Raw genomic sequence first — 11685 nt, forward strand, 5'->3', positions numbered from 1 at the left:
GATATAGTCACATAGGCAAAATTATACATATACAGTATTATTTAAGGCAACATCCAAGTTTTGCAACCATTGCACAGCATCGGGCGTCAAGTCTAATAGATCAACCGGGCTACCCGAGTATGCGCGGAGTGGGCACCGCTGGATGATGTGCTCCATAGTCTGGTCCTCGATGCCGCAGTCGCATAGCGCGGAGTCTCTCCAACCCCACTTATGCCGGAAGAAGTTGCATCGGCCGTGCCCGGTTCTTAACCGGTTTAAGCGACACCATAGTTTCCTAGGAAGGTCGGTCCCCTTGTTCATGATAGTCGGGTCGATATTCCCGGCCGGGTGTGAATGTCTATGATACATACATACATATAATCACGCTTGTTTCCTAGAGGGGTAGGCAGAGACCAAGGATTTCCACTTGCTACGATCCTGACATAGGAAGGAAGGAGGAGGAATATTATGATAGTGAAAGAAGCGGAAGAGGCATGTCAGGATATCATATCATATCATATCATTTATTTATTGCAGTCATGAAGTTACATAATAAGATGTTACATTAATTTAGTCAGTTCATGACACCCTGTTAGGGCACACAATATTAAATTTAACTAAATATCTAATACCTATTAAAACATTTCTACATAATATGTCTCGTGTATATAAAATTCGAATAATAATAATAACATTATAATGGTAAATAAAACATAAAAAAATTAAATAACATTCCATATACAAAGTTTGAGCTATTGTAAAACATACAATAATTCAGTGTCACAATAAATATTTTATTTCGCCAGCTTTTCGTCATTTATTTAAATATATGTACATATAAATTCGTAATTTAGGGATACTTTTCTCTTGAGGTCATGATTCTGGGTAGAAAATAAAAAAGTGGTGTGTCAGTCAGCTGCAGAGATACTGACCCCCCTGCAAACAAATTTCTGGGCAAGGGGGGGGGGGGTCAGTTATCTATGCAAGAGATCAACTATCTCTACAGCTGACTGTACATTTCTACAACTTTAAATAAAGTCCGTCACGGACGGAGCGATAGAATATATTAATATATATTGGGGTATATTTATATATTGGGTCAGCCGCATTCGAGGGGAGCCAGTGCTGTCAAACTGGTCAAACTTGATAGACATTCAGACGTACAATTGAATATACCGTAAGATACCGACAGATATTTTATAGTATAGCTAAGCACCACACACGCCAACGATACCAATATATATATCGCTGTCTGTCTAGCACCTACATTGTATGAGAGATAAAATATAGCGTAATGTATCGCAAGGTATCATAAGATGCCTACTAGAAGATACCGTAAGATATCAAAATATATATTAGATATAGCTTCGTGTGGGGACTCTGTAAAATGGTACTTAAAATATATCTTAAGATGCCTTGCTATATCTTTTGGTATATTGACGCTCCTTAAAAAGGTCCACGATTCCACGAACGACCTGCCTCTTGAGGAATTTGCCGCGCAAAGTACTTAGCTCGGTCTGTGTAGACGTGCCTCGGTCGCAATTTCCTCTCAAGGCGGCTCGTTCTGGCGTAACGGGAGAACGTTCATTATTACGTGAGGCGTTTATGAGTTCGAGCCAAATCTCAGAAACTCAACAGAGAGGAAAAGGAGATCCTAAAAATCGCCAAATCCCAAGACGTAAATAAATATTGGAATGAATGAGTGCAAGTAGTTTTTTACAGTGACGTAATCGATAGCAACGAACTGAGCAACGAGACTGACTTGTTCGCGTGCGACAAGAGCAGCATATCCAGCAGTTCAGAGCTGGAGGCCGAGCCGCAAGCGAGGGCGGTTGTGAATATAAATAACAACGAGGAGAAGAAGAAAGCGGCTACTTCCAGGCGGCCCAGGAAGAGGTACATTTTGTTAAGAGGGAAGAATAGCTTTGCGATCGTAAAAAAATAACGGTACTTTTTCGGGAAAAAACAGTTTCTACTAACTAAATCTTAACAAATCACTTTGATTTTGATGTCGATCGTTTCAGCATAATATATTCCAAGTTTATAGGTTTTGCTTTAAAAAAAAAGCTTTTAATTTTGTATTGCAAATTTTGAAAAAAGGGCTGAGGAAGGCAGGAGGTTATAAACCTAGTTTTCCATTTTGTCAATAGGCGTGTCCGCACAGAGCGAGCGAGCGAGCACGTACGTGCGAGGCAATTTCCTCAAGCTCAAACCGGCCAGTATATACTATATATATCGTTGTCTAAGTACCCACAACACAAGCCTTATTGAGCTTACTGCGAGACTTGTCAATTTGTGTAATAATGTCCTAAAATATTTTAATATTTATTTATTCCCAGTGTGTCATGTAAGCTTGTTGTCCCCAGATTCCGTAAGAGAGTCAAGAAGCGTCCAGTGGCTGAACCAGACTCGGACGCGTCCAGCGACTCCGCCGCGCCCCTCAGCCGCATGCTGGGGGAGCGCGTCGTGCCCAACATAGTGATCATCACTAAAGGTGAGTTCCGTTCCGAGTGCCCTAGAAGGCGGCTGAACCAGACTCGGACGCGTCCAGCGAGCATGCTGGGGGAGCGCGTCGTGCCCAACATAGTGATCATCACTAAAGGTGAGTTCCGTTCCGAGTGCCCTAGGAGGCGGCTGAACCAGACTCGGACGCGTCCAACGAGCATGCTGGGGGAGCGCGTCGTGCCCAACATAGTGATCATCACTAAAGGTGAGTTCCGTTCCGAGTGCCCTAGGAGGCGGCTGAACCAGACTCGGACGCGTCCAGCGAGCATGCTGGGGGAGCGCGTCGTGCCCAACATAGTGATCATCACTAAAGGTGAGTTCCGTTCCGAGTGCCCTAGGAGGCGGCTGAACCAGACTCGGACGCGTCCAGCGAGCATGCTGGGGGAGCGCGTCGTGCCCAACATAGTGATCATCACTAAAGGTGAGTTCCGTTCCGAGTGCCCTAGGAGGCGGCTGAACCAGACTCGGACGCGTCCAGCGAGCATGCTGGGGGAGCGCGTCGTGCCCAACATAGTGATCATCACTAAAGGTGAGTTCCGTTCCGAGTGCCCTAGGAGGCGGCTGAACCAGACTCGGACGCGTCCAGCGAGCATGCTGGGGGAGCGCGTCGTGCCCAACATAGTGATCATCACTAAAGGTGAGTTCCGTTCCGAGTGCCCTAGGAGGCGGCTGAACCAGACTCGGACGCGTCCAGCGAGCATGCTGGGGGAGCGCGTCGTGCCCAACATAGTGATCATCACTAAAGGAGAGTTCCGTTCCGAGTGCCCTAGGAGGCGGCTGAACCAGACTCGGACGCGTCCAGCGAGCATGCTGGGGGAGCGCGTCGTGCCCAACATAGTGATCATCACTAAAGGTGAGTTCCGTTCCGAGTGCCCTAGGAGGCGGCTGAACCAGACTCGGACGCGTCCAGCGAGCATGCTGGGGGAGCGCGTCGTGCCCAACATAGTGATCATCACTAAAGGTGAGTTCCGTTCCGAGTGCCCTAGGAGGCGGCTGAACCAGACTCGGACGCGTCCAGCGAGCATGCTGGGGGAGCGCGTCGTGCCCAACATAGTGATCATCACTAAAGGTGAGTTCCGTTCCGAGTGCCCTAGGAGGCGGCTGAACCAGACTCGGACGCGTCCAGCGAGCATGCTGGGGGAGCGCGTCGTGCCCAACATAGTGATCATCACTAAAGGTGAGTTCCGTTCCGAGTGCCCTAGAAGGCGGCTGAACCAGACTCGGACGCGTCCAGCGAGCATGCTGGGGGAGCGCGTCGTGCCCAACATAGTGATCATCACTAAAGGTGAGTTCCGTTCCGAGTGCCCTAGGAGGCGGCTGAACCAGACTCGGACGCGTCCAACGAGCATGCTGGGGGAGCGCGTCGTGCCCAACATAGTGATCATCACTAAAGGTGAGTTCCGTTCCGAGTGCCCTAGGAGGCGGCTGAACCAGACTCGGACGCGTCCAGCGAGCATGCTGGGGGAGCGCGTCGTGCCCAACATAGTGATCATCACTAAAGGTGAGTTCCGTTCCGAGTGCCCTAGGAGGCGGCTGAACCAGACTCGGACGCGTCCAGCGAGCATGCTGGGGGAGCGCGTCGTGCCCAACATAGTGATCATCACTAAAGGTGAGTTCCGTTCCGAGTGCCCTAGGAGGCGGCTGAACCAGACTCGGACGCGTCCAGCGAGCATGCTGGGGGAGCGCGTCGTGCCCAACATAGTGATCATCACTAAAGGTGAGTTCCGTTCCGAGTGCCCTAGGAGGCGGCTGAACCAGACTCGGACGCGTCCAGCGAGCATGCTGGGGGAGCGCGTCGTGCCCAACATAGTGATCATCACTAAAGGTGAGTTCCGTTCCGAGTGCCCTAGGAGGCGGCTGAACCAGACTCGGACGCGTCCAGCGAGCATGCTGGGGGAGCGCGTCGTGCCCAACATAGTGATCATCACTAAAGGTGAGTTCCGTTCCGAGTGCCCTAGGAGGCGGCTGAACCAGACTCGGACGCGTCCAGCGAGCATGCTGGGGGAGCGCGTCGTGCCCAACATAGTGATCATCACTAAAGGTGAGTTCCGTTCCGAGTGCCCTAGGAGGCGGCTGACCCAGACTCGGACGCGTCCAGCGAGCATGCTGGGGGAGCGCGTCGTGCCCAACATAGTGATCATCACTAAAGGTGAGTTCCGTTCCGAGTGCCCTAGGAGGCGGCTGAACCAGACTCGGACGCGTCCAGCGAGCATGCTGGGGGAGCGCGTCGTGCCCAACATAGTGATCATCACTAAAGGTGAGTTCCGTTCCGAGTGCCCTAGGAGGCGGCTGAACCAGACTCGGACGCGTCCAGCGAGCATGCTGGGGGAGCGCGTCGTGCCCAACATAGTGATCATCACTAAAGGTGGGCCTGCTGTAACTGAAATTCAGTAAAACCCGCTGAAAATTAAAAAGGGACTACCTCAAAAACGCATATCTTTTAAAATATATGTGGCGTTCCATGCCTAAAGGTTTCTCTGGTGAAAAGGAACACATTCAGAAACTGATATCTTTATAAACGAAATAATTTTTGATTAATCTAATTTTATCTACTCATAATACATAGTTCTACAGGGCAGGGAACGGAAACCGGTATTTTTTGTATGGGAACGAAAACGGTATATTTTCGTTCTTTGTTAATTATTTCATTCCTAATCGGGCAATCTAATAATACGAAGTCGTTATCAAAAAATACAACTGAGTCCTACATTTTGAGTATAAAATAAACCGAAATATATGGTTATTTCGTTGTTTTTGCAAAAAACCGGTTCCGATCCCTGCTACAGGGTGTTTTAGTCACCTGCAATAATTTATGGGGGGAATGTATAGGTCATACTGAGCAACTTTTACTATGAGACCAACCCCGAAATCGCTTCATACATTTGATCTGTTTGACCTTGACATTGTCTATGGGAGAGTAAATTTTTTCTTCGCGATTTCAGTATTCCATAGTAAAAGTTTCTTAATATGACCTATAGGGACCGTGCGCGTTGGAGGTCTGCCATCTTGTGGCCTGAATCGGAACTATAAACATGTACATTTACACGTCACGTGTTTTCTTGTGCATGGTTCTGCCATCTTGTGGGCTACATCGGAACAATGAACATCACATTTACGCCTCGCGCCAAAAATCTGACGGCTCCTGTGCTGCCTCCTACAGTTCATGCACGCTCCCTATATATTCACCACGTAAATTATTAAATGTGACTAAATGAACAACCTGTATACACCATGTTTTTTTTTTCGTTAATTTCAAGGGTGCATTCTTGAGCTTAAATTAAGTTCTTTAAATTTATTTTTATTTTATAAGGCCCTTAAGAGTGTATACACTTGCCTTAGGGCCTGTTTACATATTGATTAGTGTTTAGTACGAGAGTATACATTTGCTACTAAACGCAAGTACTATCTTGGACGATTGATGTTCGAAATAACATTGATATGTCACAGATTTTAATTATTTTGTTGAATTAAATGTAATGCCCGTGTTACAACATCGCTATACTTTTTATATAAAAAAAAAGGAAAAAATACTTATGAAAAAAAAGAAAATTACTACTGCCATTTAGTTTTATATTAATTAAAAAGGAATTAAAAAACACTGTATATTTATAATTTCAGACGCCAAACCGCGCATCAAAACGCCGGAACGCAAGCCGGGGAACACCAAAGACAAGGGCGAAACCAGAGACAAGACGGACACAGCCATAGATAAAGAGAAGAGTGAGCTGAAAGCGTGCACCATGTGCAGTCTGTGCTTTAGGGGCGAAAGAGGTTTAAGGTACATCATCTCAATAAGTAATTCGCGGCTATATAAGTTATTATTATATATTGGAGAGGCCAAGGTCCTCAAAAACAGCTGAACAATTTAACGCCTTGACAATAAAGGCGTGTTCAGATATTTATGAGGGCCGTGGCCGCTGCGATATATATGACAGCGACTGTACAAGCTTTTATCGCTGACTGTACTTTTCTTTCCACAGGTACTCGTCGAGACAATTCTAACAATCCCAAACGCAATTAGTTTGCGTTGTTTTATCACAAAGTTCCCATGGCCACCTGTCTGCATCATCAGATCAGCTCCATGTCATGATGTATATTGCATTCAACTGATTTAAAATATTCGGGCAGCCCTCGATATTCCTACTTTTGCACTACACGTTGAATTATAAGACAAACGGCTGGCTATCGGTCCTTCAATACTACGTCGGTGGCAAACAAGCATACGGCCCGCCTGATGGTAAGCAGTCTCCGCATTCTGGTCTGCCGGATTTTGAAAGAAATTAATAATTATTTTTTTATATATATTTTAAAATTGTTCAACTTTGATGCCAAATATCTCGAACTCGGAACTTTTAATTAAATATGGGATACTTATATTGCTTATAGCCGTTGCTGTCAATATGATAAGGTACAAAATAACATTAGAAAACTAATGAATTCAGATCGAAGGTCGTTGGCGCCAGGGAGCCCCTTAACAGAAGATACGGCCGTTTATGCCGGAAAAAACTTATAAATATATATATATACCGTGTTTTTAATGAATTCCGTTAACTCCGGGGTATGGGTAAGTACGTTTAAGGAAACTAAATGGCATAGATAATTGAAAAAAAAATAGTTTTTAATAATTTTTATGTAATTATATAAAAAGTAATTAAATGTTTCATATAGCGTTGTTGTAACACGGGCATTACATTTAATTCAACCGAACAATTGAAAACTATAACATATCAATGTCATTTCGAACATCAATCGTCCGAGATAGTATTTACGTTTAGGAGCAAATGTACACACTCGTACTGAACACTAATCAATGTGTAAACAGGCTCTATGGCAAGTGTATACGCTCGTGAGGGCCTTATAAAATAAAAATAAATTATTGATTATCTCCGAAATGCAGTTAATTAGAATGCCGGTGTCTTTGAGAAAGTTACTTAATTTAAGCTCAAGAATACACCCTTGAAATTAACTGAAAAAAAAACTGTATATATATCGGTGTCTTAAGTTACCCTCAACACAAACCTTATTTAGCTTACTGTGGGACTTAGTCAGTTTGTGTAATAATGTCATATAATATTTATTTTACAGGCGCCACATGAATATGACTCACATCACTCCAGATGATCCCCGAAAGCGCGAAAGAGACAACAGTCCGGCTTAAGGTACTCACCAACGAACGCTGTCTCACTCTAACATATACGCGCTACAACTTCGTAGTTCTTTGGCCCTTTGCGGCAAGCATCGATATGAAAGAATTCATAAAAGACATATTTTTTAGATAAAATGCATTTTTATCAACTTTATTACTGAAAATTTTTTGACATTTAAATCGACTAGAGTCAGATCAAGCTAACTGTCAAGTGTGCAAGTGTCAAATTTGTATAAAAATATGACGTTTAATGTGTTAATCCACAATTTGTCATGTCAAAGTGGGTGCAGCTGCAGAGGGCTTACCGCGAACCAAGTTTGACATGTTGCCTTCCTGTCACACTTATGTACGAATTTACAAGTACGACAGAGAGGCAACAGGTTCGCGGTAGGTCTTCATAGTTAGCTTGGACGGACTTGAAGCCTCTGTAAACATAAATATCCATTTTTTCTATTAATTTATTGCCATTTTTGTGTGACTAGTTACATATAAAAGTTGATAATAATGATAGAGAAATTATAAAAAAAAATATTAAGTGTGAATTTCGAAATGTAATGCCGTCTCTATCTACCATATCAGGAGACCACGTGTCGAAAGAGAACAGATATAGTTAGCGATTCCGTTTTCGGGTGGGATGTTTTGAAAATATAGTATTTATTTAGGTATTTAAAATAATATGAACTAATAAAAATTGGTTATTTGGCAAATTATTTTTAACTATAGACACAAATAGTTAAAAAATATAAATATTTGGGGACGATTTTATACAGATCGACCTAGGCCCAAACTAAGCAAAGCTTGTACTATGGGTACTAGGCTACGATATACATACGTATATAGATAAATACATACTTATATGCATAGAAAACACCCATGACTCAGGAACAAATATCTGTGTTCATCAGACAAATGCCCTTACCGGGATTTGAACCACTACCAGGGTCACTACCACTAAGCCAGACCGGTCGTCTAATATGATGGTCTGAATCTATAGTATTTCGTGACTATGGTATTATATCCCAGCGGCGTCATACCAAAAAGAATTTGAAATAGAGGTGGATTGTCGAAGAAAACTTTGTAGCCACAGTAAATTTACTGCCATCTTTCGACACATGATCAATTTTAGAACGCCATTTGACTTTGATCATTATTCTTTTACTGATATGTTTCCAATTTGTTCAATGTCAAATAGTGGCGCCATCTTACCGGGTAAAGGCTAAAGGTTGTGGCGCCATCTCTCCAAACGATGCCGCCATACCTTTGGCCTTTAATCTAGTAGATGGCGCCGCTTTTTGATATTTATCAAATTTAACACATATCAGTGAAAGAATAAAGATCAAAGTCAAATAGCGTTCTAAAAGTTTTAATCATGTGTCGAAAGATGGCAGTAAATTTACTGTGGCTACAAAGTTTTCTTTGACAATCCACCTCTATTTCAAATTCTCTTTGATATCAGTTAGGCAAAGAGTATTTTGGCCTGGTTTCCTTTAAAATCTATAAAATGCTCAATTGACTCAAATGAGGTAATCTGGTGAGACACGATATCTATTGAATTTAACATTATACAAACCTTTTCAAGAACAGTAAAGGTTTAAAATATCGATATGGATAAAGTGCCAAAAATATCTTTACGGTACTTTCCGTGCATATGTCGAAACTTTAAAGAGCCATAGTACTGTAAAACGTTGTACGATACACGTACGAATAGGTAATTCGCAACTCGTGTTTTATTTTTCACCACTCGTTGCGTATTTCCTATTTTCTTCACTTGCATCGTAAATAACTATTACAGTACATACGGTGCTACTTTATCGCCCTAGTGCCGTAACCAGCACTATACGTGCGTATGTCGAAAATTTAAAGGGCCATGTACTGTAAAACTTTATGCACGTGCGAAAAGGTAATTCCTACTTTTCGCACTTGTATCGTAATGTACTAATACATCTATGTCTAGGCATTAAAGTTGTGTTGATATATTTTTGGCTCTGTTTTAGTGTCGATATTTAGAAGGAATTGAATTAAGGTACCATTTTGTACCTTGTCAGTATGCCAAGGTAAGTAAGCAAAATTTGTGTACTGCGACTTTTTTGCAGCCAATACAATTGAGCCGTTTTTGCGATTTTCGAGGCGCTGTAAGTTTCTTCAAAATAAAATAATCCAGAAAAGCAAAACATAGCGGCACAGATATAGATGATATTGATCTTATTTGAAAAAATCATTGCTCTAGGTTAAAAATTCAGGGAGGAAACGCTCGAGAGCGTTTGTATGGAAAAAACCGCAACTAGGAATTCCTCTTAACCTGTTGGTAATAGAGGCATTGTCCAGATATTTTTGAACACCTTGGCCGCTCCGATATATCTGGTGGCGGCTGTACTTAGGCCGAAAAGCTGAATATGATGTTGTTTATATTATTTTAAATACCAGTGGATTTCCGAAAACGGAATCGCGTTTGCAAACTTAAATGTGCGTTCGGCGTCGACTTAGCCAGTTCACGTTTTGTACGAACTTGCATTCATTATATATTTAGCCGACCGCACATTTAACTTTGTGTTAATTGTAAAGATATTTTGTTTCGTAGTATTAAGGATTTCGGTGTGATTTTTGGACGTTTTAAAAATGGTTGAAGTGATATGTTGTGGGAATTGAAGCATTTGTGGGTTGTTTCGTGCTGTCTTGGTTTGTCAAAACACTGCTTTCATTAATAGGGAGGAATAGCTATGCGATCCTAACGAAATAACGATACTTTTTCTATGAATTTTCCATTCCGGGAGAAAACGGTTTCCACTAATTAAATCTTGCAAATCACTGCATAATATATTCTAGGTTTATAGGTTTCGCTTTAAAAAAATGATTTTTTTTTAATTGCAAATTATGAAAAAAAAAAAAAAGTAAACCTCTAAACCTAGTTTTTCATTGTGTCAATAACATACTAAAAAAATATGAAGAATGGAAAATATTCAGAAGTGTAAAATCATTTTTTTCTTTTTGTATGGGTACGTGATATATTTCCCTTTTAAAACAAGAACTGACTTCACATGGCAAAGATCTATGGGTTACTGAACTCACTAACCATCGAATATAGAATTGGAAGACAAGACAGACCATGACCAAGTGCGGGTAGTTCGAAAAACTCGCGCGACTAGAAGATGTTGTTGTCAACTTTAGCCAGTCTTCTCCGAGACCTAGACAACGCCGTCCTCGAAACGTCGGAGGTAAATTTAATGTCTCCAAAAACATTATACAGTACAATATCACTAATCCGGCACTAATGCTGATCATAGAACCGGATTACTGGAAAATTCGGATTGCTTATTATATTGATGTGTTTTCAGTATTTCGAAGCAATACATCCTAATATCCTAAGTCAATGAAAATTGTACGGTTATCTGGATTTTAGGCATTTATAAAGTTATTCAAGAGTGATAATGTAATGTTACTAGGTGTACCGGATCGGATTACAGAGATTTTACTGTAATTAATCCGTCAGTTGCATTATCAAAATATATTGACACGTATTTTTTTCATTTAAACAAAAAATATGCCAATAGGCGGGTCCACACAGAGCGAGCACACGCGCGAGGCAATTTCCTCGCGCACAAACCGGCCAGTATAGACGTGCCTCAGTCGTTTTGTGCGTGAGGAAATTGCCTCGCGCGTATGCTCGCTCCCGGTGTGGACCCGATGCGGTTAAATCCATGTGGGAGAAATTACAAAAGCAGCGATTTTTTTCGTTTCGGCAGTCAAAACCAGATGAGTTATATTTCTTATGATTGAAAAAAAAAAACTGGTGGACGGAATTTTCCGCAGAGCAGTTTCAAGACAGCACGAAATATACCCCGCGGCAGGGTCAAATATCTGTGATTGAAGGCATAATGTGATCGTAGTTTAGCTCGATGACCATGGGCTTGCCATAGACAAATACTTTTTGATCGGGACTTTTGAGTTACATAACCTAAAAAAAAAACTTTCAAATGTTTTTAAAGACCAATGAGGAAGGCCAGCGGCCTTTCGCGAAAAACGAGAGAGAGGCAGTGCAAGTGTTATTTTAAACGTCA

At 42.3% G+C, this 11685-nt stretch overlaps 1 protein-coding gene across 1 annotated transcript; it reads left to right on the top strand.

The window, feature by feature from the left end:
* Positions 1–1691: 1691 nt before the first annotated feature.
* On the top strand, positions 1692–9302 carry LOC133533903 (uncharacterized; the record flags this gene model as incomplete). The annotated part of the gene is made up of 4 exons (XM_061872985.1): positions 1692–1875; positions 2346–2473; positions 6103–6262; positions 7570–9302. Coding segments are annotated over 4 exons (545 nt in total), but the record flags the coding sequence as incomplete, so codon positions are not given.
* Positions 9303–11685: the final 2383 nt, after the last annotated feature.

This window comes from Cydia pomonella, unplaced genomic scaffold, assembly GCF_033807575.1.
Source record: "Cydia pomonella isolate Wapato2018A unplaced genomic scaffold, ilCydPomo1 PGA_scaffold_212, whole genome shotgun sequence".
Lineage (NCBI taxonomy): Eukaryota > Metazoa > Arthropoda > Insecta > Lepidoptera > Tortricidae > Cydia > Cydia pomonella.